Raw genomic sequence first — 27,071 nt, 5'->3', positions numbered from 1 at the left:
CACACCTTTCAAACAGTACACGTACTGGACCGCCATCCCGGGCCGGGATGGCGGGATTCCCGGCAAAAAAAGCTTTTTCCAAAACAAAGCAGCTTTTTCTTAGCCCCCTTTCTTCCCTCTTTGCACTTGCAGCAAACCTTGACTGGCCTACAATTTGAAAGGAAACTGTACAGTATTAATAGACTGGCTGCATGCCATGAGTGCAAGTTGTCACGTGACGAGGCTGCCTGCGCATTGGCCATTCCAATCTTCAGTTTCCGCCGCGACAGCGCAAACAAAGCAACTGAAGATATCAGACAAAAGCAAGTCTCACGTACTCGTAGAGTACTGTACTGTAGGTCTCAGCAATGAATTCCCCACTGAGTTGCGCGATTGGAATCAGCTTTTGTTAAGCAACTTGTTTGAAACAAGTGCCAATTCGTTTGGAAGGTAATACCTTCTTATATATTACATGTAGCCTTGCTCGAAACAGGTCTGCAAACTCTGCGGCGCAAACGTCAGGCTCGATCATTTACCGTGCTGCACGAGCGGGTTCGTGACTCCAGGGTTGTCCGCGATAGCCGGGGCGAGCGGCGAATAAAAGGCAAGTCTTGCCTCGCGTCCGGCAACAGGTGCCTTTCCCGCACAGCGCAAATAATCCTGAGCGTCGGAAATACGGCACGAAAACTCGGTAAGGACTCTTGCCTACATACCGGTACTACTGTACAAAGAGAGCATCTAATTGCACTCGAAAACTGTGCTCGTAAAAGATGAAGGCAGACTCTCCGCGCGAGCGGCATTAAATTTATATGCCTTTTCACTGTTCTTTAAAGTAATTTAAGCTTGCAATGGAAGGCGGTGGTCGTCGGGCCCGCAAGGTGTTCTCAAGTAGGACCACCTAGGTTCGAGTTTCCTCCCGCTTAAGTGTTTCAAAGGACTCTTCTCCCATCTTGTTCGCTTAGTGTTGTCAAATTTGCGGCTTATTTTATGGATAACGGACGACACTTAATCAAGAAGACATCTGTTGAACTTCAGCTCACCGCTCGATGTGATTGGCTGGCCCTTCTCGCCATCATCCACAGAAACCATTTTCGTCCGATCGTGTCGGAGTTGCGTGATTTGTGCTGGAACCAATCAGCGTTTTTAGCACTGATTTTTACCAATGGTCGATCGGATCTGCCCATTCTGCTTTTTATATCTGTTCTTTTGCCTTCCCTTCCAGAGATGTGCTTTTTTCCACGGGCGACCTTGCCGACCACCATTTTGAAATCCTCTGCGGAAAAAGGACTCCTCGGCTCGGGCGCGATCAAAGCTACTTGCATTGGGCGAGCGGCATCGTTGAATCGACCGACGATCTTCCATCTGTCTCCAAGTCTCTCACCACCGTGACAAACTGCTTCGTGCCTCGTTGTTGCACTTTGCACTCGAGACATTGCACTACCATCTGAATATTGCCGAAACCAGTCGAAGCAAGTGCCACGCACATTTCGACCAGTGTCGTTTCGCGACTAGAGCTACGACTGACTGCTTGGTGTTGGACCATAGCCTTCCAGTCGTTTTCGTACCTTCATTCTGCTTCGTGGCGAGTCGTTCCTAATTTGGATCGCAATAGCGCCGACCGATAGAGAACGCTAAAGATCGCAAAACTCATCCGATGAAGAACCCCGTAAGTCCCATCGAGGAGAGCAAGACGGCCATGTGCCTGTCCCCACAAGAGAAACTAAAGAGCGCGGCAGTACAGCGCAACAAGCGTTCGCATGCTGCAGGTGTGCTGGCCGGTGCCGGTGACGCGAAGAAGGCACGTCTGGACGACATGTTCAAGAACGAGTTCGAAGTCGACCTGGACGGATGGATCAGTGACGACTACGTGCGTGCAATGGACTTTGACGACCGACTCAATCAGGATATCGACTGGGTGGGCCACGACGATATGGACCTGGCGCTGAGCATGGACGCTCTGGCGCAGGACCACACGACTAGCGACGACGTCAACGACTTCTCTTCGTTCCTGCGCGGCGGCTTGGCCTTCGAGGACCCCGCGGACATGGCTTCGACCTTCGGTTAGTTCTTTGCTCTTTCTGTTTGATGTTGCTCTTTGCAATGCAAACCGAAATCGACACGCGATCATGGCGTGCCTAGTGGCTGAGACGAACACGTGCTCATCCTTTGCCCGTTTGATGCGTTGATTGCGCCTATAGTTGATCCGGCCTACATCCACTTGGAGTCGAGCACCACCAAGGACGCCGAGAAGCTCCTCATGAGCTTCGACACCATGAACTTTAAGATCCCGTCGCCTACCAGCACTTCAAGCAAGAAACGTAGCAGCATCTTTTTGGACAAGGACACTGAACCGAAACAGGTTAGTGACAAGACCACGACGACAACAGGAACCTCTGCCAGCTCTCTTGCAGCCAACTCGGCTGCTGCTGAAGAGCTACGCAAGGAGCAGGCTCGTGTATCTGCAGCAAGCAGCTCCACGTCGGTGGACTCGCTTCTCAGTGTTCTTAACGTGGGATCGTCCACATCCAAGCAGAACTCGACCGAGAAGAAGATTGGCTCGTACAGCCCGGCAGCACGCAAGCTGCGTCTTCAGAAGTTCCACGAGAAACGCAAAAACCGCACGTGGAAGAAGAGTATCAAGTACGATTGCAGGAAAAAGCTAGCCGACGACCGTCCGCGTATCAAGGGGCGATTCGTGCGCGTACTGGAGAACGCCGGCGACGCTAAGACTGGCACGGCTTCGCGCAGTGCGTCACCACCGGGCTCGCTGTGTGCTGGGTACGCGTCTCCTACCTCTGTCCCCGGCGTGATGGCTCCACCGGCCATGACGCCGGCAGCCAAACCCCAGGTGTCGGCTGTGCCTCGAGTGACTGCAACGTGTGCAAAGCAGCAGACCCCAGTATCCAAACCCGCGCCAGTACCGACAACACCGGCAACCAACGCAGCAGCATTACCATTCGCCCGTATGATCGCGAGCGTGTGACGTAGTTGTGTGTTTGAGGTCGGATGTATGACAAGCTTCGCAATGGGGCGAGACTAAGTATGATATGATAGTGTAGACAAAAGCTGGTTTTGGCGCAGTGTGGCCGAAGCTAAAGACATCGCGGACGAAAGGAATATAACACCAATCGCAGAGGTGAAAACACACCCAGCGCAGCGCGGCATTTGCCGTCTGCAGCACTGCCAGCGGTTGACGCACCAACGAGCCGCGAGCCCTGTATCGAGGCAGCGAGCCGGGCTAAGCCCTCAACCATGCGATGGTTCGTGCACCAGCACGCACACACAACCACCGAAACGTGTGATGCCCATCGGGTGTCATTGGTTAGAGAGAGCCACAAAGAGAGCCGTTCTCGTCAGTGCCGACTTGCATTTCCGGTGGTCTCTGCTCGATGCACCTTGCTGGGTACGGTAAAGAAGGATCCTTGAAGCATGCAAAGAAAACACTTTTCCAGCCCATTTTCCAGTGGTGACACGTCCCGACGCAACGCACAACAAAGACACGCAATGTCGGCTCGTAGTATTTAACAGAACCAAGCACTCTTCTCATCTGATTTTCACAAAAAGCGCTTTCTTCAGCACTTTTCTGAGATGTGGCAGCAATAAAAATGTGACGGGACTGCACCGATTAATAAAAGTTGCTTTTCCAAGCACCTTGACATGAATTCGGTGAGGACGCACACAGCGATACGCGCGTTTAACACGTCGACTGCGGAGATGTTGTTGACAATGATATTTCACTCGGGTGTATTCAGCTGCTAGCGGCAAGTGACGTTAAATGGGCTCAAGTTTGTTCAACCGATTTCCGACATCATGTCGAGCGGTATAGTTTATCGGCCTGTACTGCTGCGCTTTGTACATTCATGTACCTTACTGTTCACTGTCATTCCTATCATGGCATGCTCAACGATCTTAACCAGCAACAAATTCAAAATACCTACTTCTTTCGAAATTGATCAGGGTGTTTCAAACATCCTTGGGAATTCCAATGGAATCCTCCATTAAAAAGCCCTTGCTCGAATGTACATAAGTAGATCACTGATCCAGTCCGACGGCAGTGTCCACTCAATTGACACAGGCAAAGCGATCATGACTAAAAGAGACGTTCAATCTCGACACTCGCACTCTAATAACACTGAAATTCAGAGACATCTGCCCGAGAAATGCCAGTGGCAATGCCACTGGCACAGCGGCTGCAGGACCACACTCGCTCTTAGTAAACCGCACATAAATTCTTCTTATTTTACCCAATCGGCGCTTCTTCTCCATCCCACTAGAGACCAAGGCCGGACCACGCACTTATATAGCCTTGGGACAGTCACTCCCGCCGCTATGAGCAGCTCCAACGCCTGCCGCTTCTTCCAGTCGCCGCAGGGATGCTTCCGTGGGGCCTCATGCACCTTCCGCCATGACGGCGAGGCGGCCGCAAGCGACGTCCCGTTAAGCGCCGCCAATCCTTACGTCAATGGCTCAATCCCCACGCCCACGCCCACTCAACCGCGCCCGTGTCACTTCTTTACGTCGGAGAATGGCTGTCGCAATGGAAGCAACTGCCCATTCGTGCACGCTGCCGCGGAGACCAGCGGCCCGGAGGCGCCCGAGTTTGCAGTCTACGACGAGATGTCGCCTCCATTACCGCAGGACTTTCCCGTGGCGATGGCCAGTGGTGGCGCTGTCTTTTACAACCACCCTGGACTGCCACGGCCCGTGAGGATGGTGTCAACTGAGCCAGACGATGAGAATGCGGTGGCCAAGCCAAAAAGGAAACTGCAGATTCAGGCCAACCCCCAGAAAAAAGAAACGATCAGCGAGATTTTGCCAGTGCTGACAAGGGACATCGAGGGGCCGGTGAGGCAAAAAGGAAACACTTTTTTTCCCTTTTGGATACAGGATTGACGGCGTTTGTCACTTTTTCAGTTTTTCGCGATTGACGTCGAGTGTGTTGCCACGGGCAGTGGCACGAAGTGCGTATGGGTTGATTCTTTTCATGTTGAAGTTGTTTTTGACACATTTTTTTGCCAGTGACCGTGATGTAGCGCGTATTGCCGTGGTGGATGAGGACGAGAAGGTAGTGTTCGACCAGTACGTCAAACCTACCAAGCCCATCGTAAGTTACCTCACACAGCTTACAGGGATCACAAAGAGGTAAGTCAATTTGAGAAAAGAAAGTGAAAAAAAGTTGCCGATTACTCACTCTGTTATTGCAGTAATTTGGAGGATGCACCAGATCTAGAAGAAGCTCTCGTTCGCTTAAAGGCAATTCTGCCGGTGGAAAGCGTTATTGTGGGTCAGTCCATCAAGAAGGATCTAGAGTGGCTCACGCTTCAGAAGCCTACGGACTACAAGGGCGAGTTTGACGTGGCTGACCTGTTCCGACTACCCATGCAGTCGACCAACGGAGTGGTGCGCTATCGCTATTTTTCGTTGCGTCACGTGGCCAAGTATCTGCTTGGTCAGGATATTCAGGAAGCAGATCACGACCCCGTAATTGATGCTCGGTATGCCATGAAAGTGTTCAAGAAATTCCGTCATTTGCATGAGAATCCGGGCCGACGTGACGCCGTGTTGCAGACTCTTCTGAAGACGCCACGCACCCCGTCTTTTGCAGAGCGATACCCTGTGATCGACGGCGTTTCGATGCGTGCACCGCGGAAGCGAAGCACGTCGCCTTCAATCCGAAACGCCAATCGAGCTGCGACCGAACAAGCGCAACACGCCACAAATGGAGGGTACAACCTCCACTATCAGCAGCATGGACAGCAGCCGCTGTATTTGTGAAAATAGCACCAAGAGAGCAATACACTTGAGCCAATTCAAGCTTGCCAGTTCAATCCCCAACGTCGCCCACTTTGCTGTTTTAAGTTTTCCTCATCGTAAAAAGTGTTGGCATGGGCTGAAAAAGTTGCCACTGTTTTTTTTTTGTATCATTTTTAAGGGTACTGTACTACTGTTTTATCATTCAGATTAGAGATCGCTATCCTCGGATTCGTGTTTATCATCATCATCATCGGAGCTAACATCGTCCAGGTCCTCCGCTCTCTCGGCTTCCTCAGCTTCCAACGCCGCCATGGCTGCAACTCTTGCAGCTTCAGCAACTGCTGCGCTCTCTTCGTCGTCGTCATCGCTATCGTCTTCACCCTCGCGTGCCATATTCGTCACCAAATCGTCGTATCCGTCGTACGAAACCTCGCTGATCTCGCTGTTGTCGTCACTTGCCACGTCTTGATCCTCGTCGTTACCGCCACTCTCCACCTTCTCTTTCGCATTCCTGGTGACGCTCTCAGGCGCTGCTGCCGCACCCTCTTCATCCACACCGCCCAGTTTGTGTCGAAGGATCTCCCGTTGATACCGTTCAAAAGCGCGTCCTCCAACGCCATCCCAAGGACGACGCCAGCCCATAGCAATAGCCTTATCGCGTTGCTGTCGAACGAGTCGTTGCCGCACCGTAGCGCCCACTTTCTCAAGCAAAATCTGTTCCACCTCGTGTCGAAATGCGGCGTGGCCTTGACCCAGTCGCGCTTTGCCGCGTTCCAGTTCCTCGATGTCTTCTCGAACACGAGCTTCGGCGAACTCAAACTTCTTTCGCCTCGCGATCCTGGCCTTCAGCTCTCCCAGCGTCTCTGCTTTCTTCAATGGAGCCTTCTTGCCAGACTTGGCTGCTTTATCGGCAACACGCTGCATCTTCTTGTCCAGTTTCTCTTCTCTCAAATGAGCTTTTGCCAGTGGCTTCAACTTGGCTCGATGACGCTTCAGCTGCTTCGATAGAGCGCGTAGATGGACACGTAACGCATCCTTGGCGGTGCGTACTTCGCGTTGGAATCGCGTTTCACCTTCTGGAGTCTCAAGGAAGGCGCGGATCTGAGGGAGTAAAGCGTCTTGAGCTTCTTGCAGTCTCTTCTCGTCCATCTCTCGACGTGCGACTTCTTCTTCAGTGTACAACACACGCACAACTGTCCACCCTGGTTGCTCGCATGGATCGTGCATTTTACCAAAGCGTAGCAGCTCTTCACAGCCACAACGCATGGGTACACAAGCGTGGGCAACTCCAACAGGTCCGTACTGACCGACATACTGATCTAAGGCACGCTCTACATCGCGTAGTGTGCGTCTGTTCTCAACGAAAGACTCAGGTGGAAACCCTCGCTGTGTTCGAGTTTGAATAACTTTCAAGACGCTGGGGAGCTCTCTACCGGAACTTAAAGGAGCTCGAATTCTCCCATCGTCAGCTTTGTAGTCGTCAGGGAAGAGCAAAGAGCCTCGTACCATGTAGACGCCAACGAGTTCACCTTTACGTCCCCAAGGTCGTAACATATCGTACCTTAGATCGGTCTTGTCTGCCCAACGTTTCTGACGAATTAATGCGAGCAACTCATGAAGTTCTTCGAGAATTGTGCGATGATGTCGTTGTGCTAACTCGAAATGTTTCCGAAGTAACAATTCTTGAAAAATATCGACACCTCGACGGAATAATGGACCCGTTCCAATTGGTGGAGGAGGGAGGTAGAACGCACCGTTCAAGTAGCGATCAACTGCGCGGTCAAAGGCTGTAAGATGGTTTGCCGATAAGAACGGTAGACTCGTCAACGGCACGTCTGGAGGAAGGAGATGACGCATGATAGGCTTGTCGAAAGTCTCCCGATCGAAGTCCAGACCCAGAGCATTTAGTAACGCGGTGAGTTCGTCTACACGCTGTTGACGTTTGAGTAGATACGAGCGAATAGAATTCGCTCCAAGACGCATAATTTCAGCTGGTGGAGAGCGGAACGGATTGCCGTCACTTTCTACGATTTCCAGCGCTGAAAGTGTTGCACCAAAACTCAACGGAAGACGCTCGAAGCGATTGCTCTGCATCTCAAGACGCTCGAGTGTTGCACCTAACAGTAGCACAGCTGGTGGGAATTCGACGAGCATATTGCCAGCAAATGTAAGTTCTCGAATGGGTGGCGTACCACCACCGGAAGTTCCCATTCCACCCAGAGACATTGGCAATTCTACGAGTCGATTTCCACTCAGACGCAACACTTGTAGGCGTGGCAATTGTGAAAAATCCAAGTCGTCCACTGTCTCGATGTGGTTAAAGGATAGGTCTAATCTCTCCAGAGCTCGAAGGGAGGATATGGCTCGTGGACCCTTTGTTAGTTGGTTGTGTGCAAGTTGCAGGTCCGTCAAAGCATTGGCCAGCCCATTTAGCGACTCTGGTAGCGATGTGATGCAGTTGTGACTTGCGCGTAGTACCTGAAGCTTCACGCAATTAGTAAACGTATCTGGCAGTGTCTCCAGTCGATTGTAGCGAAGATCTAGACTCTCTAAACTCGTTCCAAGTCCCAGATTTATTGTAGCATTCTGCGTTCCAATCGACCCAAAAACTTCAGGTTTTATGACTCGAATTTCGTTTTGCCGAAGTTGTAACAATCGTAACTTCGTGAATGTCCCGAACCCCGCAGGTAAAGTGCCCAAGTTTTGCCCGGAAAGTCGAAGCTCACGTAGATCTGGCACAGCTGTGAAGAATACACGAGGTAGTTCAGGAGCCTCGAGACCGCGCCAGTGCAGTGAGAGCGTGTGTGTTTCCTGAGCAAGTTCAACGGCTCGAGCGACTTCGCGGTTAACGTGCAGGTCGGTACTCCAGCACTCAGCGCCAACGCCAATTAGTCGCGCTCGTGGCTCTGGTGGTCGTGATCCTCCGTGTTTTTCGCACTCAATCTGGTGCTCTAGTTGCCATCGTATCTCTGCCAAGTTCCCACTTCGTAAAGACTCGATAGCAAAACCCGCAGCTAGTAGTGGAACATTTCCCGATAACCGCAATGTAACAATCCGTTTCAGAGCTAGAAAAGAGCGGGGGAGTGTCTCTAACACATTGGAGCTTGCATCAAGCACACGAAGCTGTTGCAAGTCTCCTAGACGTTCTGGTAAGTCTCGAAGACGATTTAACTTGATGTCGACGTCAGTGAGGTTAACTAACTTCGAAAATGACGGAGGTAATGTTGCTAGCCCGTTCATACCAAGTTTCAGTGTCTCAAGCGCCTCGAGACCTTGTAAAACGTCAGGGAGAGTTAATAACTTGTTGTTCTCCGCTTCTAGACGCTTTAACCGCTTCAGTTTGCCGATCGAAGGCGGGAGATCCAGTAGCTCATTGCCGGATAACACGAGTAATTGCAAGTGATCGACTCCATCCCAGCGATCAAGTGCCGGCGGGATCGTTGCATAGTTTTCTTCAGTGCAATGATTCACAAATTGTAGCGCTGTTGAGGTGTCTGACGCACTTGGTAGGACGATTTCCCATCCATCCGGATAACTCTTCAGCAACGCTCGCTTATCCTGTGTCGGACCTTGATTGCCGAGTTGAAGCCTTGGAATTCGTACTTGGAAACACTTGGGTTTGGCGCGAGTCATACGCTTCGACTGCAAGTGGAAATACACTTTGTTGTTTGAAATCGGATCTACTTCTACTTTCCATTGCTTACGTTCAGCTTCGTTCTCCTCTTCTGTGGGTTCTTTGTCGTCTTGCGGATTAGTCTCCGTGTCATCACGCCTCCGAAAAAAATGAGGTCTAGTTGCAAGCGTCACAAGACGATTCCCAGCCAGAAGAAGTGTCTGCAGTTTGCGTAGGGCCATCAGTCCACAAGGTAGCAGCTGGAAGTGGTTGTAGCTCATGTCCAAAGTGACTAGTTTTGTCAAAACATGCAATTTTTGAATATCTTGCAGTCGATTTCGACTCGCATCGAGCGTCTCTAGTGTGTCCGGTAGGTCGGGAAGTTCAGCAAGTTGGTTTCCAGAGATATTTAACACTCGTAAGTAGCGCAAGTCTCCAAGTGCACGTCGTGGTAGTCGTGCCAATGCGTTCTCCTTGCAAATCAATGTATCCACTTCTGGGAATGTTTGGACAAAACTATCAGTAAGTTCACGTAGAGCGTTGCGAGACACATTGACAGTTCGGATCGTGCGAGCTAGTTGCAGTAACAGCGTCGAAAACACAGCTGCTCGTGAAATATGAACAAGTTCCAATGCCTTGAGATTCAGTTCTTGGGACCCATAGGAGCGACGTATTGCAGCTAGGATCTGTGTGTCCAGATGCTCACGATGAGCTGCTTCACGAGCCTTCTTGTTTGTAGACTTAACGGGGGATGTATCGTTGGATTTACCCTTCGCTAGTTCACGTTGACGCTCAATACGAACACTCATCGAGTTGAGTGTCGGAACTCCGCAAGTTGCAAGTCTCGTCTCAGCGAAATTGGATGTGAATCTACGATCCTGTTGCTCTCGTTCAAAGGTTTCTTCCTGTGTAATTCGGAGCTGTCGATGGCGTTCGTTTAGTGTGGCGATGGTGGTTCGAGCAGCTCTGTAACTTTTCCCAGCAGCTTCGTACTCCCGAGCCATATCAATGTGAGGAGGTTTGCGTTGGAATCCACAGCCCCGTTTAGCGACTGGATTAGTACCTCCCTTGTAGAGGAATCCATCACCGTCGTCTTCAGTGGTCAGAGCACGTGGAAAACGACCAGCCAAAGTCGTCGGTGGATCGATGATTGTTGCAGGAACATGGTACTTGGAGGATGAAGAAGAATTCATTGTTTGTTTCGCCATTAAAAAGGAAGCTTCAAAGTATCAGTAACAGTACATGAGATGCTACAGATTTTCTCGTTCTCAACTCCTTTCTCTATTTTCGTTTTGTCTGCCACTTTCCAGTTGCCCTCGTGATCGTGCAATGGAAAAATACGTCAAGGTGCGTAAGATTGGTCAAGGGAGTTATGGAAGTGCGTTCTTGGCGACGAGGAAATCCGCAGATGCAAGTGAGCAGAAGCAGCAGTTTGTGATCAAAGAAATCGTGCTGGACCCTCGCGACCAGGCGAATGCTCAACGAGAAGCTCGACTACTAGCAGCGCTGGATCATCCCAACATTATCGCTTGCAAAGAGAGCTTCTTACTAAAGCCATCGACCTCCAGTTTAGCATATCTTGGACGTCATCAACAGCGTCCTACGGTCTTGTGTATCGTGACGGAGTTCGCAGACGGCGGAGATTTGAGTAATGAACTCGAGAAAAGAGCCAAACGCCGCGCGGTTTTCGAACCGGACGAGCTACTTGGTCTGTTCGTGCAGGTTTGTCTTGCACTTAAACATCTTCACGACCGTAAAATTCTGCATCGCGACGTGAAACCGGCCAATATTTTCCTTACGAAGGCAGGTGTCGTGAAAGTTGGAGATCTGGGCGTTGCCACAGTGCTAAGCCACACGTTGGCGTGTGCACAGACTTCCATCGGGACTCCGTACTACACGGCACCTGAAATCTGTCTGGGTAAGCGCTACAACGCCAAAGCAGACGTCTGGAGTCTGGGCTGTGTATTGTTCGAGATGGCGTCGTTCATGCACGTCTTTGACGGTCGCAGTCAACGTCAATTATTTGAAAACATCGTACGCGGCGTGACGCCCCAGCTACCGGCGTGTGGGAACTTGAACAGCATCAAACGTGAGCTACAAGCCTTGGTGGATGACATGCTACGGAAGGAACCACGAGCTCGGCCAAGTGTGAACCAACTCATCCGTCGACCTCTGGTATTAGCTCGAATCCAAACCTTCTTATCGGCTCGTGCACTCGCCTCCGAGCTGAACCACACAGTACTTCATGGAGAGAATATCTTCCGAAAGAAGATAGTACTTGAAGACAAACCCGTGACCATCGCTCAGCAGATACGTCGTGCCGAACCCGTTGCTCGAGTTCCATCAATGAACGCTGTTGCTAAACCTTCTCGTCAGCAACAAAAACTGAGGAGAACTCCTGAAAGAGTGGACTCTCTGTTGGGTGCTAGTCGAAAAGCTCGAGGCCTCCCTGGTGGTCCTTTCAGACGTATTCAAAGACTAATTCAACCAGCTCGAGCTCCTGTCAAAGCCCCCAACGTCGCTAAGCAACGTGCAGTACCTGCCAAGACAAAGCGAGTAGGATCGCAGAGTTCAGCACAAGTCAAGGCGAAACTTAAAGCTCAACTCGAAGCCAACAAAGCCGCTGCTGCCGCAGTGGCTGCACTTCCTGACCCTCCAACCACGTTGAAGTTAAAAGACAAAGATCACAGTCACAATGGAATCTCAGAACGTGCAGCAGCATTCAACGCAAAGGTGAGTCCGATACGAGATACCCTTTTATAATATCTTCTTAAAATGTGTATTTATTCTCCTCTTTGCAGTGGGCTGCCCAGAAAGCGGAACTCGTCAAGAATCTGCCCCCTCCTAGCTCCGTCAAAGGCAGTCGTGAAGAAAACTGGCGTGTCTAGTAAATCTAAGCAACCTGCACGAGCGTATCCGAAGCCGACGGCCATTGGAGTCTCTGGCAAAACACTCAAAAGCAGTAAGCAAACTCCTTCGCCAGCTCCAATGGGAAGTCGTCGCCAACCCTCGAAACAAAAAACTCCAATATCAGCGCCAAGACCTCGAGGCGCTGTAGTCGGTAAGAGTCAGCCATCGTTTCGAGAACATCGACTAGAGTTCCAGCGAAAGAACCGTGATCAACCTCGCACTCCACTGGCGTCTCCACTGGACGACCCCGTCATTTTGGTTCAGCAACTACCCGACTTTAAGTCTCCTCCAGCCACTGTATCTCCTCCTCCAGCCCCAACAACTCTCACCTCGTCCTTACCAGAATGCACAGACAAAGATCCTCCTTCAACACCCAATCCAGACGACGAACAAGAACAAGACTTAACTTCTCTTCCATGGATGGCAAACCTAGAGTTCGAGCGCATGGTGCTGCAACTTAAAAGCGCTATCGAGTCCGACACTACGAGTGACGACGAGAACGACGAAGAAGATGAGAACTCGGACGAGACCTTCGATCCCAACTCTTCTCCTCCACCATATTCCACAAACCCACTGGAGATCTTGAGCATCTCCGTTCTGGAAGACTCAACCTTCCGTTCGGCACTTCAAAAACGTATCCAACAGCTCAAACCGAACACTGCAGCTCCATCTACCGACCAAGTTACTGAAGAAAACGTCGAAGACCATGTCGATCCAACACAACAAGCTACACTTCAGTGGATGCAGACGTACATCACGTCTCTACTGTAAGCCAGCAACTTCTTTCGTACACTTCCAAACATTTGGCTTTGTTTTCTTTCCTGGTACTTACACTAGTATCCAGTTTTCACTCATGACATTCATGTTTTCTCTCTCTCTCCATCTCGAGGCTTCGCTTCCATCTCCCACACACCAGCTCATGGGGATGTCGACGTCAGTCCTCCAACAAGTTCATCTTCAGACAGCTACTAGGCACTGCACGAATCACTACACTCACTCAAAAAATAAAAAAAAAGACACACCACCTCGCTCCTCCCTCGCCCTTGATTTCCACATTTCCTTGGTCGCATATCGGCAGGTCGGACGAATCCCTCGTCTCACTGCTTGTTCGTGTTCGAGGACAAGCGATACATCGATCCCAACGAGCTGCCACCTGCCACGCGGACTTGCATGTGCACCAGCTGCTCCAGACTCGCTGCAGGTGAAGCTTTCGACGTCTTGGACTGTGCTCCACCAACCGCAGAGCGACCTGCGTTCGCCCCGGCCTGCATACTCTCGGCAGCTGACGTGGTCGTGATGGTCACGCTGCGACGACGCGGCACCGGCATCAGTTTTGAGCGCTCCTGGTATTCCTCCGACAGCACCTGCATCTTGCGCGCTCCATCCACGTTCAGCGGCGCGCTCTCGTCGAATTGCTCCAGCAAGCCCATGGTAGCGCACATGGAGCGCAGATGGAAGTAGTACTTGGCGTACGACACTGCAGACACACGCACATTGTACTCCACAGCACTCAGGTACACGAGTTCCAGCTCGTTGATCTGCTTCAGTGAGAGCTCGGGCCAGATCTTGGAGAAGTCGGCGTTGGTCATACTCAAGTCGTCCCAGACTTTCGAGGCCATCACCATCGAGCAGAAGACCAAGCGTCGCCAATTCTCGCCACGCAGCTGCAGAAACCCGCTCGTTGCCTTCAGTAGACGTTCCACATACACCAGACTCATGATGATGCACTCCGACTCCATCTGCGCACGGGAAAGCACGTTCTTGATGAAGGACGCGATCTCCGACAAAGTGGGGACCACATCCAAGATCACATCGTCGTCCTCCACCTCCACAAACGTCGTAGCTTCCGCGTCCAGTTCGTCCGACACAGACGCCAGTCGTTGACGGTCTCGGGTCGTCACGAACACGTCGAAGCGCGGATCCGAGCGGATCGGGTCCTCCAACGCCTCCATCATATGCGCACGTAGGACAGTCGCCACGCACTGGATCGTGGCGTCCTGATCCGGGGCGTTCATCGTCCCCATCCGCAAGTAAATTGAGTTGGTGCTGTTGGAGCGACGTCGAAGAGCACGCGGCTTGTCACTGGATGCAGCTGAAGGTTTGCTCCTCGGTCCTTTCGTGGGCATCAGCGCAGACGTAGAGCTGCCTCTACCCGCCATCATGGCCTGAAGTGACGGTCTTCCCTTGCCGTTAGCCGCTCTCACAGCACGAGCGTAAGCCTCCAAGTCCGAGGCCCGTGGCACGAGAGCTGCTAGACGTACACGCTCTTTAATTGGCGACGGGGCGGCCAGAGACGTCGACGCGCTGCGACCAACTTCGTCCACATCAATACCGTCGCTGCCCTTGCGAGACGACGTCACCACTGGCGTCTCATACGACGACAAAGTTCTAAAGAGTGATGGTCGTTTCTTGCCGTCCTGGTTGTGCTCGCCGGTCTCCGGTTCCTGTTGTGGCTGGTTCTCGTCCGGCATCATGCAGGGTACGCCCATCCCCTCGGGAGTCGTCGGTAATGACCGTGTTGAGCTGATAATAAGCTGACGAGCTGAGCCAGGCAGAGAGCGCGCAGATCCACTCGTGAAAGAGCAAAAACTGCTGCGTACGCTGTTGCAACTCACGGTACTTGCTGACGATCGAGTCGAGAGGTGTGGGGACATCTCGTGCGGCTTGTGCACTGCGTCCGGCGTGCTGTGACTCGAGTTGGACGTCTCGCTGTCGCGTGTGTAGTAGCCATCTCGCAGTTTCAGCCGGATATTGTTCTCCATGACGGAGAAGAACTGGCGCTTCTCACGCGTCTCTGCAGCGACAAGTTCTTCTGGTTTCTTCCATGTCGTCTCGCGGGTGATTGGATGGTAATAGTACGGCTTCTTGGACTTCGGGTCTACAGCCACACGCCAAGCTACAGGCTCAGGAACGGAGCTGCGAGTTGGCGCCGATGTACGTACAGGAACCTGGCTGTGGCCAGATGCTGACGTGCGTACAGGCGCTTGATTGGGAGCTGACGTGCGTACATGCGCTTGACTGGGAGCTGACGTGCGTACAGGAGCCTGGATACGGGACACTGATTCTGGTTTACGGGCTCCTGGTGCTACCGTGTTGGCATCAACAGAGGTGGCTGCGCGTTGACGACTCTGATTGGCTGGTGCATTAGTTGCCGGTCTGCTGCCCCTGCAATTGCCATGGAACGCTCCGCTTTTGCTGTTGCCACGGTGTTCTTCCGTCTGCCGTCGATGTCTGGTGCGGTTCTCCACTTTGTCTCCACTGTGACGTTCCCGTCGCACATGAAATGGCAGATCGTCCTGACTCATTGCGATCATGGCTGGTCGACCAGCTAACTCCTCGTCTCTCTGTGAGAAGTTGGAGCGCTTTGCCACCATCTCGTTGGTCGACGAGCGCTGTAGTCGTGGCTGACGAGGTTGAGGCTGTGGCTGGTTACTCCGCTGAGCTTCTGCGCGTTGCCGAAAAGCGGTTGACCGCATCTGCGACTGTGGCTGACCCTGCTTCATCGTCCCCTGGTGTTGTTGCGGGTACCCTCCAATGTACCCCGTGTACCCCTGTTGCATTTGCATTTGTGCCATGGCTTGCATTCTGGCGAATCGCGGGTCCTGTGCCATGTCCATAGAGCTACTGCCCCCTCTGCTACGATGATGGCGACGCTGCTGCTGCTGACTGGAGCTCGACGGCGCTGCCTGTGGGTGGCCTGTAGTCGTCGTCATATTCATCCGCAGAGGCGACACCACGCTGTAAACGCACAAAGTTTTTTTTCCTCTTCTCTTGTGGCAAATTATCAAGAGTGATGGTGCCGGGTGAAAAAAGACAAAAAAGTCGCGAAAATTGCTGGGCCTGTCCTACCGCTGGGCTCAAGGCTGGCGCGCCCTAGACACTCGGGTTTCGTTTGAGTGGCGCTGGTAGCCACTCGCGCTGCTAAAGTTTCCGCTGCACTTGCTCCCTCGTCGGGAGAAGAAGCCTCTTTGGCAAGCGATTGGCCTCTGGCGGCAAAATATCGCGTTTGCCCCTAGCCCGACCTTTCCACATACAAATCTAAGTCGCACCGAATTTCCGCCGACTTTTACTGCATCAGGTGGCTTGGGCAACAATTGTTGCGTTCTGTATGACGTGCACTTTGAGCGTGGCGATTCGTGCCACGATTTCCGTGGAGAGGTCATGGGAAGGAAGGCCAGCGTTTCCCATGCCTACAAAGTGTCAATAGGATTGGCGAGCCAATTCTCACACATGCCCGTAAAAGCGAGCAGCGTCACCAACCTTGAGCTGCCTGGTCACCCCATCCCGAACCGAGTCTTGACGAATCCACTTGTCGACTTTTTCGCGTCACGGCGGAAAACAGAGGGCGGTGAAGAAGATCGAGCAGGCCAGCCTCAATCGAGTCAGCGTGTGTAACCCCACCTCAGGCTCGGAGCCACGGGGCCAGCATTGGCTCTCGAACTTCGAGCACCAATGCTCCGGACCCAAGTGCTTCGATCCACAAAACTGCTGGCCCAGCAGGCTGACGCCGAAACTTTGTCGGTACATGTATCATGAGAACGGGCGTGACTTACAGCGGTTGACCACTGTTCCAGCGAGAGACCTTGGCAATTTAGCAATCTACTATCTTTTTTCGATCTGTTGGCCAGCTTGGCATTTTCGGTGATACTAACACACGTTAAGCGGCCAGCCCATGCGTCCTCCAGCATCTGGGTGGTCGACATAGCTGTTACATGTTCCGGTATTACCTCTCCAACAACACCTTTGGCGATCACCAAGGCAGTTGATGCATGTTGGTTGAACATGGATGTACAGTAGTCAGTCGGTTCTTGTTCACTTGTGGACTGATTCACAAGTTGTGAATCGGTCGCCGAGACGAAAACACTGTCGATCACCGAAAAACAGTGATGGATTGAGCTGGTCGTCAACGACGACAACTGAAGTCGATAGACAGAGCAGTGCCACACCTTTGAGTCAAAGTTTGACTACAGTAGCGCCGCAGTCACCGTGCGAAATGGTCGGGCCCAGAACACTGACTGCTACAGCATGTACTGTACAGAAGTAGTAGCAAGCTGCTTTCGTTTGTCGTCCTCAAACTGAAACCGATCGCTGAGCATATACTACAGTAGTACAGTAATGTGCCTCAATAGCGAGCACCACACATTCACTATAGATAACAATATATTGGATATAACGGGGGCTCAAACGCTAAATTGCTTTCCTGAGCATATTAAATGTCGAGTGCTTTCTATTGAGACATACTACTGTACTACGTATGGATACAGCCGAAACAATGCATACTGACTGGATCGACCTTAATAAGCAAACTGGCACGTGAAAGTAACATCGCGGATTTCTATGTGTGATAGTACCCGCCAACTCAACATTTAACATTAGAGAACTTCTCACTAAGAAAACTGCATGTGCTCGAACCTTCGATGGAATGAAGTCACCGCTGCAATGAGGATCTCATTTAATCGCGACGGACGCGGCGAAGGGTGCACTTCGGGTTCGTACCAGGCATGGAAGGGGTCTCTTCGCTCGAGGACGAAGTTGTAGGTGCTGTCGTTGCGGATGGGGTGGTCTCTTCGCTTGGTCCCGATGCAGCAGTTTCTTCACCACCGGCGCCCGACGACTCGGTCACGTCACCTGAAGAGGTAGTATCATCGTCCCCTGAAGAAGTCGGAGAGGTCTGCTCGGTATGATCCAGTGGAAGGGGTCTCCTCAGCCGACGAGCCAGTGGTAGGAGTCTCCTCGGTCGACGATCCAGTAGATGGTGTATTTTCGGTCGATGAACCAGTGGAAGGAGTTTCTTCAGTCGATGAACCAGTGGAAGGGGTCTCCTCAGTCGACGAGCCAGTAGATGGTGTTTCTTCGGTCGATGAACCAGTGGAAGGAGTATCTTCGGTCGACGATCCCGTGCTGGGGGTGGAAGGATTCTGCTCGATCGAAGAACCAGTGCTGGAGGTAGAAGGAGTCTCCTCGGTTGATGAACCGGTAGAGGGAGCAGTTGTCGTCTGAGCACCCGTCGAACTGCTGTCACCCGACTGCGTTGGCGTGGAGCCACCCCCGCTGCCCGTGTTGACAGTAGCCGAGTACTTGGACACAGTCATGGTCACATCTTTGCCGATAAAAGGCTCAGTGCCACACTCAACCTTGATCAAGTATTGGCTGGTCTTAAAGCTGTGGCTTTTCACAAGGTAGTTGAAGAACTCCATGAGGTCACCCTCGAAGTTCTCGACCTGCTTGAAGGCGACGAACGAGTACACCATCATCTGTCCGTTGGGTCCGCTGTAGACGCTCCACTCGGTGCCTGCGATGGTAGTCGTGGCTAAAGCCTTGCCGGTGCTCGAGATCGGGCCGGCGCCACCGATGGCAGCCAGCCAGATCATGATCTCGAACTCCTTCTCGCCCTTGGCAGTAGAGCTCGTGAACAGATCATAGGCAACATCGGCCACAACTTTGCCACTGTACTTGACCTTGTACGACATAGTCGACGGAATGGATTTGACCTCCGTAAGAGGCACAGGTTCGAACTCTAGAGCAGCATTAGCATAAGACTTGACCTCCTTGTCACCACCCTGCCACGACCAGGTTGTTTGCCAGGCGACGGTGTCTCCGGATCCGCTGTTCAGACTGGTACATTGCTTGCTGCCCCCGGTAGCCGCACTGGACCCCCACAGGTTGTTGTAGATAATGTAGTTACCCGAAGTGGTCTTGCCCCATTGGTCACAGAATTCCTCGGCATAGGTTGCCGACATGGCCGCAGCAGTCAGAGCAGCAGCGAAGAACACCTTCATACCTGTCGAGTTGTTGCCTGGAACCTGGCCAATCGCTGAATGGCGGGCTCCAATCCCCCAGGCTGCAATTCGTGTGCTGGTCAACACTTATAATACCTGGTGCCTATGCAGCACGCTTCGTGAGAGTAGACAATGGAAATGACACATGGTGCGGATCCTATGCTGTTAGCAAACTTGTTCCTGCACGGCAGATGGCAACGAGATAGCAACAGTTATTATAGTTGAAGATAGCTAACATGTACAGGTATTTGACAAAATGTTCTGAGCTCTTTTCACGTGATATGATTGGTAGAAAACAGCGTTTATTCTTTACATGTACGTTCCGACAACGGTATTTGAAACAGCTGCTCTGCTCAGAAGTTTTTGTTTACGGTCAAAATACGGCAGTTCCAACAGTGTTTTGGTATGACTTGCCAATTCTCATTACAAGGATATTATTCACACAATTGATATGTTCCTTCACACCATATAAAATAACTCTGATGCTCGCAGCATATTCGTGATGTGCGGGCCTTCAAGGTGGAGGTCAGGGAATCCGACAAAGTACATACAATGGTACGCGTGGGGTGCATGGACATGTGTTTTGTCGAGCCACTTGAAAACATCACAAGGCCTCGTACGATGTCTAGTGGCTGTAAGTAAAGATGTAAGACTGCCTAGTTCTATTGTCTCGTTTTCTAGCTTTTGATTTTGACTTTACCAATTGTCGTAGCTATTGTATTTGAAGACCTCCTGTGATGATAAAAGGTGACCATCTACCGTACTTTGTTTTATTTAACTTTTTCTAAAGATGCCATATATGCATTGAGACGCGAGACCCCGTCTGTTATCACAACAGTGTTGTGCACCGACTTATGAAGTTCACAACCAAAAGAGCTGCCGGTACTCTTCCGATTACATGTAGCTTGCTTTTGCGAACTTTATAGTTTGAAAACTCCGTATGTGAATTCTCCTTCTGCTTGCAATCACTGCGGCTGGTAGATACATGCACTACACGCTGCCGCAGATGTTGTCCACTCTGCTGTGGCGTGTAATAAACCTGCCCGCTCTCAAAGTAACGTCGGCCTACTCGCCAACGACCAAAGAAACAGTGAAATTCACAAACAATTAGCTGGTCATCCGCTACCCTCAAGCGGGCAATCTTCTACTACTGAGGCAGTTTCTTATTTTATTTTGCTACTACTCAGTCCTACGAATTTTCAAGCATGTTGTGACGGTGACGTTTTTAGCCTTATCTAATTCGTTTCGGCAGGCTCCTATAAAAAAGAACAGCGCGTCGATTGCTTTGATCATTAAAAAACAACATCTTTTCGCTACCGCTAAGCGTATAGGTCAGAGCGGGAAGTTGGAAAAAGGGACTTTTCAGTTTTAAAACTTTCCGAGAAGACGAGGCCATTAATATTACAGACCTGGTTTTAAAAGGTCTAGGTTTATTGCAATCACCACCTGCTAAATTGGAGTTTTTTTATGGTACCATCTCAAAAGTAGCCTACGCCAACTGCAGTTTACCCTAAAAGCCGATCTTTAGGGCTACAGTAATCGAGTTCGAATCCAGCGTGTTCTGTTACTAGACTAAATATGCGTTCTAGGTTAGTACAATCTTATTATTATTATTATTGTTATTAACTAGCCGATAAATTAGGTTTAGTTCTACATGTTTTGGCCTTCCCGCCTCCGCTACGCTTTGGCGGGGTAAATATATAAAATAAACGCAAAGCTCATATGCGCGTCGATACTTTAATTTCATCAATCTGGGTCAGCATCATGCTTAAAAATAATTAAATAATGATCATGAATCATGATTCTTACTACAACCTCTTTACTATTGTTAATTATCACTGTATCTTCATCTTTCACCCAAAACCACCTGCGCTTCTAATAACTTTTATACAAATGCCACACAATATGTTTAGTTTAGCGTCGTGCTCGATACCACGGGCCGTTTCTGAGCTATAAAACCTAGCTCACATCAACACAGAAGATAGAAATGGCGTGTTCATCTTGCACTACTTACCCGCTTGTACTGCTGTTTAATCTTGTAAGTAACTAAAGATTGTTCACCTCTCATACCAAAGCTAAAAAAAATCAATTTTGTACATTTTAATGTATAAAGCGCTCAATTTGTGCTGTTTCAGAAGGAGTCATTAGACACTCTAATCTATGCCAGTTATGAATAAAGCATTTGGATAATGCGTCGCAAGACGCGTTGCTGCTGTTGCTGTTGACGGTAGTGTTTTCTATTTGATATTTTTTTAACGATGATTCCAGGATTATTGGACGTCATTTAGGCTCCAAGTTTATAAACGCATCTTTATGGGGTCTACTTAATCAACTACTTCAAGTATAATTTTCACCTCTCGTGTTGTGTTGTTGTCTTGCCGCTCAATTTAATATCGTAGCCTACGCACCTGTCGACGACACGTCCGCCAGCTAAATAGTATCGGATTTGTTGTCTAAACAACTCTTAGAAAACAATGGTTTACAGCAGAAACACATACTAGTATGAGTTCATTTTATTCAATCTTAAAATATTTATTTTTATGGATCAAGTGACAATGTTTATTGGCACAGCGTTGTTCTTACGGCCAGCTTCTGTTGTACGTGTACTACTATTTGGCATTTCAGTCAGTTACCTCACACTCATATATATTCTTAATATTTTTACAGCAAAACAGCTGTAGCTTTTATTTAAATCATTGTATTAACGAGCTATTGTTCGCACTCCATTTGCTCGTGGCAATCGGGTCTCTATCGTGGCCGCATGTGACGCGCGCGGCTTCTTTGCTTGGAGGACATCTCGCGGCACCTTTACTCGCCTCAAGTTTCATCGTGCTTTCATCGGCTCGGTATTGAAGCACTTGAGCCCGTGGCCGCTTCCAAGATCAATAGTCGTGCTGGACAACGCCCGTATTCATATGTATGCCGAGTTCGAAACCGCTGTTCACTCATGTGGAGCTGTACTGTTGTTTTTACCGCCTTACTGCCCTTAATTCAATCCGATCGAAGTGTTATTCGGGCAGTTAAAGAGGTGATTAGCTCGACATGCGAATTTGGCGTTTGGTCTGTACCCCGAAAGGGTATTAAAGGTTGCTATGCCAAGATGCACGAAATACGAAGATGGTGGAGGTACAGGTCTGTTCAGACATTGCGGATACGATGAAGGTGGTTTAAACGAGGCTGTCTTCGAGCGAGAGCTAGATTTATTGCAGTAGGACCGCGGGGAGGCGGATGGGAGGAGATTGGTGGGGTGGGTGGGAAACTTCGAGCGAAGCGAGATAAAAAACCAATATACGCGTGTATTTGCCTTTGATATGGCTGTTATGGCTCCCTTTACTCTTCTTCTATAAAATGGTCTTCGTCGACCATATCTTCGGTCGGTTCAGCTGGGACGTCGAATGAGGAGAATACCCCTTCAGCTAGTAGGTTGTGATTCGGTAAGCCAAGAATGGTTCGTATTTACGCACGTTAAACGAAAGCTGTAGATCTGACGAGCCATTCAGCTGTACAGTGATCGTTTGCAGGTTGCTCTCGGTTCTTGTAGGCGTTGGCAAAGGTCGCATTGAGTCAAGATGCTGCATCTGGCGAAAAGCTGCATTATCCGGTACGGATGGGGCTGTACCTTCAGGCTGTCTGGCATGGGTGGTCTCCCAATAAGTACGGGCAATAGGTCCGACTTGGACGTCGCCACGCTCCAATAGATAGCGATCAATTGCACGGGCAGCGTCTTGGATTCTTGACACTGTCGCCCTCCGTATTCCTGCAGCCTGAGTAGTTGTCTCTTTTGCAGCAAATACAAACAGCTTTACAGCAAAGGGGCCTTTGTTTGTCCTGCACTTCTGGTGATGACCTCTTGCAATATCTATATAGTGCTTCCAGTTTCCAGGTGTCAGCGCAACCCACTCTGCCTGCTTGGCCCCAAGTCCTGGCTTCAAGTACATTGCTGTGTCGTCTCGCGTGGTTTTGACTTTGTATATCCGCAGAGCAGGACTAGCAATCCTTTCAACTTTAATCTGTAGGTCTTCGAACAGCTCGTTATCTTCGTCAAATGTAAAGTTTGGCTCCTCGATGCTGACGTTTGTTCGACTGGTCTTGGTGATGCTTCCTATTTTAACAGATACACACACTAGAGTCATTGTTCAATTTGCTGTCGAATTTAGTTGTGCTAGACTCGGAATGCCGTCTAGGGATCGGACAAACCGACCGATTTGTTTCTAAATCTGGCGGCGAAGTGATTTATTGATAAATCGGCCCATGTTTTCAATCTCATAAATAGCACTACAAACGAGATCATTCATCAGTAATTTGCTGCAAGCCTAACTTTATAAACTATTAATAAGACGCTTGGGATCTTATTTAGAGTATAAATCGGCGGATTTGTAATTCAATTAGACAAACTAATCGGTTTTCACAATAACTTGCACAAACTATTAAGAACATAGTATTACGTATAATATAGTATGGCCTCAAAAACAAGCATTCCTACGTGTACGCTAAACACCTTGCAGCATAGGAAGCGTCTTTAGAGGTTATTTCATTTGAGAATAAGTAGCTCTGTCTGTTTAGAGCTCAAATATTAAAAGCAAAATGCATTATTAACCCTTTCGTGTTCAACTGGGGCATTTACCTCTTTCATGCTGTTTCCAAAACCTGAGAGTAAAACGGTTGTGAAAGGGGTCAAAATGCCCCAGTTGACGAAAGTTCAAGTCAACACCGCACCGTGTTCTATAACTACCAATCGTATCCCTTTGCGCCGCCCCGTCTTTGAGAGTGGATTTGCTTTGCACTGTGTGACCAATGATTGGATGCCATTAGTTTTCATACAATACCTAAGACACCTTGCTCTCTTGTTTCCATACAAAAATCACCAGGCGTACTCACTCAGTCAGCTAGAGCACGGTGCGCACCTCAATCACCTTTGACGACTTGTGCAGATTGCGCGCTGCTACGAGGATGCAGGCCGAAGGGTGTCCTGGCGCGACGTTGCCCTCAGAATGCGCCAAACAGGACACGCGCCGGCCTCTCTGCAGCAGCGTCTCCGATCGCTGAAGCGAACGCACGGAACCACGTTGGCAGACTTCCCACCAATTGTTTTTACACCAGTTAAGCGGCCACGGGGAAGGCCGTCAGCCGTCATGCGGCGGCTTCGAACATTAGCTGTTGCTCCACACTTACCAAGGTCATCATCTCGCAGAGCGCTCACTTTGTCACGAGGAGAAACGCTGTCCCCAAATATCGAGATATCAGAGCTCCATCCATCACCACCATTCGTAGATCAACCACTGTCACCACAATCACTCATTATAACGCAGACGCTTCCGCTCTCTTCGTCTTCTACTGAAGAAGCTTTGGCTGAGATATTCGGTGATATTCCAAGGGAGCTGGTTCTAGCGTATGACAACAAAAATGTTGGCGAGGTTCTTCCTGCTGGAGTTAGTATGCTGCTGAACGAGATGGAGGACATCAATGACCGTGATATATTTGTTGACATTGGATCTGGGCTCGGGAACGTTGTGGCCCAAGAGGTGCTATCAACGAATGGTTACCGTGCCGTCGGAATTGAAGCCCAACAACACGTGCAGACCGCAGGAGCTCAAGCCATCAACCAAACTTTGTTTGCGTGGGCTTTTCGTGACCGGGCTTCATTGATTTGTAAGGATATCCGCGATATGCGTCTCGGGAGTATGTCACCCTTCGCAGAAGGCACAATCGTGTACTGGAACAATGTACTATTCGAGTCTTCTGTGATCGAACATGTCAAGCAACAACTACAAGATATGCCAGATATCCGCTTCCTGCTGAGTTGCATGAATTTCTGTCCGCGCCACCGCACTCTCCGTTTCAGCCTCTTCTGCGCCTCATTCAGTCTCAAGAAGGTTGTCGGGGTCCGCTGCAGCTGGAAATCCGATCCTCTCGAGGTTTACATTTACAGGTCAACGTACAATGAATGAGAAGTGTTGTAGTTGCATTTCTATAGTATAGCGTCAACGCATGCTATGCCGCAGCTCATACATTAATACGTGATTTCCATAATAAAATCAAGTCACTTACACAGCATTTTTGCATAGTAAAATCTAGATATTTATCTACATCTACTCAAACGACAAGTGAGGGCACTGCTGTTCTGTTGGTAGCATTGCCTTGCTGTTTCAACTTGTATAGCTCAGAGCTGATGCGCACTTTGCCTTTGTTGGAGAAGAGCTGGCGAGGAAGGTAGAAGCGATTGTATTTGTCCCAACAGGTCCACGCTACGTGAGGACACATAAAGCGCTTTGGAGCTGCCGTATGGACTACTTGGCACAAGCTCACCCCGTGCAAGACGCAGTAGTCCGTAACTTCAGTCGCATAGCGGTCTTCCCACCGGCAAACCACACATTGGCGACGCTTGCGGCTCATTTCTTTGAATAGCTGCTTCGAGGACACTGCCGAGCAAGGCTTCAGAGGACTTTCAGCAACGCCATCAACACCTTCTTTCCTACACTCCATACTGCAGTCACAAGAGGTTGAGGCCTTGTTACGTTGGCTGGTTGGGTATCCGTGAAAAGCATCACCCTCTCGCTTGGAGCCTCCTTCCACTTGCCCGTGAACAGTTCTGAGATTAGTTGAACCATGAAGTCTCGTTGCGGATCGCGGTCTGTGCTCATATTGACTGCAAGCTTGCGTGTCAAGAATGCATTAGCTCGTGCAACATCAACTAGAGGCCAATCCAAGTTTCTTGTACTACTTCTTGAATGAATGACCGCCCGCCACAGAGAATCGACCCCGAATTTGATCAAGTCGATCTACCCCTTGCATGTAGGTGTTATACTCCTAAACGCATGTTGGAGCACTAAACGTTCTTTAATCTGACGCTGCACTGTCGTTAGTGTAGATGCATCCGCGTTAGAAATCACGCTAACTATCGCGCTGTCAAACCAAAAGGCAGCTACAATGTTGTGCGGGCTCGACACTGCTTGCCGCGATGGTCCACGAGAGCATTCTTTCTTCTTAATGAGCACGTGACGTGGGAAATGGGCGCTAGACTTGCGAACTGTGCCTCGCGAAACAACCACTTCACTTTCAACGCCTCCAGTAACTGAGCCGAGGTGGAGTAATTGTCGGAGTTCACCACACGCCGTGAACCGTACACTGAACGGACCACTTCTAGAACGCACTGCCGTATAACTGAAGATTCCGATAGCTCTTTCGTAAGTGCTTGTGCTGTTTCAGGTGTCGTTACACCAGCAAGACGGTCATTGATAGTGCTGCGGCAATGCAGACGAAAGCTGAGCGAGATCCACGATGTAGCGCAGCAGAGCATATTAATCCGAAAGTGATACTTGCCCACGGGCTTCATCGGGTTGTACACAAATAATGGCTTTCCAAACTTAGAGCGGCACGCAACACTGGCCTCGTCCAAAGCCACATCCCTAACCACTTCAACGTACTTCGACCCAGTCGACTTCAGAAGATTGAGCAGAGGTCGTATACGGGCTGCTTGGTCTTCGTTTGTTCCACCAGGAGGAACACATTGAAACGTAAATGCCTGGCGAAGCTGCTAGAAGCGGCGAAGTGGCACGATAATGTCTAGACCAACGGAAGTGCCTCCGAAAATTGAATCCTCGATCTGAGTTCCCCAGTAGTTGCTAAATTTGCCTTTGTCGATCAATGCCATGTAGAATAGAATGCCTAAGAAGGTCGTGATCTCTTGTAGTGTGAATGGAGTTCCAATCGACATTTTATTCTGGCGAGCATTTGTGTTCATCTCTCGGACGACTTGTTGCCAGAACGATACCGGGATATATGCAAAAAAGCTCGATGACGCGGAGTGCTCAAGGATATGACGGAACTCTGGGCGGATGCGGGTCGTCGTGGACATGTCGGCATGATGGTACAGGTCGGTTGGCTCCGTCATATGACTTTCTGGGTCAAAGCGAACGTTTTTCGTAGCCTCCACCTCAGTAACAGTGCTTGGTCGCAGTGTTGGTGGTTTATAGTCTTCCATACACATCTCCAATCCGTCATCAGAACCGTCGATCTGCATAACTTCTCCGGGACCA

General features: G+C 50.1%; 6 protein-coding genes across 6 annotated transcripts; 3 read left to right on the top strand and 3 right to left on the bottom strand.

Moving 5' to 3' along the window:
- Positions 1–1,633: 1,633 nt before the first annotated feature.
- PITG_06967 (uncharacterized protein) lies at positions 1,634–3,093 on the top strand (the record flags this gene model as incomplete). Its single annotated transcript, XM_002904894.1, has 2 exons — positions 1,634–2,039; positions 2,178–3,093. The coding sequence occupies 2 exons, from the start codon at positions 1,634–1,636 to the stop codon at positions 2,960–2,962; spliced, it is 1,191 nt and encodes a 396-aa protein (XP_002904940.1).
- Positions 3,094–4,308: 1,215 nt separating this feature from the next.
- Positions 4,309–5,754, top strand: PITG_06966 (uncharacterized protein; the record flags this gene model as incomplete). Its single annotated transcript, XM_002904893.1, has 5 exons — positions 4,309–4,683; positions 4,732–4,824; positions 4,894–4,940; positions 4,999–5,121; positions 5,184–5,754. The coding sequence occupies 5 exons, from the start codon at positions 4,309–4,311 to the stop codon at positions 5,752–5,754; spliced, it is 1,209 nt and encodes a 402-aa protein (XP_002904939.1).
- Positions 5,755–5,940: 186 nt separating this feature from the next.
- PITG_06965 (cleavage induced conserved hypothetical protein) lies at positions 5,941–10,539 on the bottom strand (the record flags this gene model as incomplete). Its single annotated transcript, XM_002904892.1, has 2 exons — positions 5,941–6,081; positions 6,229–10,539. 2 exons carry the CDS (start codon positions 10,537–10,539, stop codon positions 5,941–5,943), a joined length of 4,452 nt encoding a protein of 1,483 aa, XP_002904938.1.
- Positions 10,540–10,675: 136 nt separating this feature from the next.
- Positions 10,676–13,027, top strand: PITG_06964 (protein kinase, putative; the record flags this gene model as incomplete). The annotated part of the gene is made up of 2 exons (XM_002904891.1): positions 10,676–12,083; positions 12,195–13,027. The coding sequence occupies 2 exons, from the start codon at positions 10,676–10,678 to the stop codon at positions 13,025–13,027; spliced, it is 2,241 nt and encodes a 746-aa protein (XP_002904937.1).
- Positions 13,028–13,353: 326 nt separating this feature from the next.
- Positions 13,354–16,216, bottom strand: PITG_06963 (cyclin-Y-like protein; the record flags this gene model as incomplete). The annotated part of the gene is made up of 1 exon (XM_002904890.1): positions 13,354–16,216. The coding sequence occupies one exon, from the start codon at positions 15,967–15,969 to the stop codon at positions 13,354–13,356; it is 2,616 nt and encodes an 871-aa protein (XP_002904936.1).
- A 1,682-nt stretch (positions 16,217–17,898) lies between these two features.
- PITG_06962 (endoglucanase, putative) lies at positions 17,899–19,613 on the bottom strand (the record flags this gene model as incomplete). The annotated part of the gene is made up of 2 exons (XM_002904889.1): positions 17,899–19,097; positions 19,595–19,613. 2 exons carry the CDS (start codon positions 19,611–19,613, stop codon positions 17,899–17,901), a joined length of 1,218 nt encoding a protein of 405 aa, XP_002904935.1.
- Positions 19,614–27,071: the final 7,458 nt, after the last annotated feature.

The sequence above is a fragment of the Phytophthora infestans genome, genomic scaffold (assembly GCF_000142945.1).
Source record: "Phytophthora infestans T30-4 supercont1.10 genomic scaffold, whole genome shotgun sequence".
Taxonomy (NCBI): domain Eukaryota; phylum Oomycota; class Peronosporomycetes; order Peronosporales; family Peronosporaceae; genus Phytophthora; species Phytophthora infestans.
This window is presented reverse-complemented; position numbering and strand designations above follow the sequence as displayed.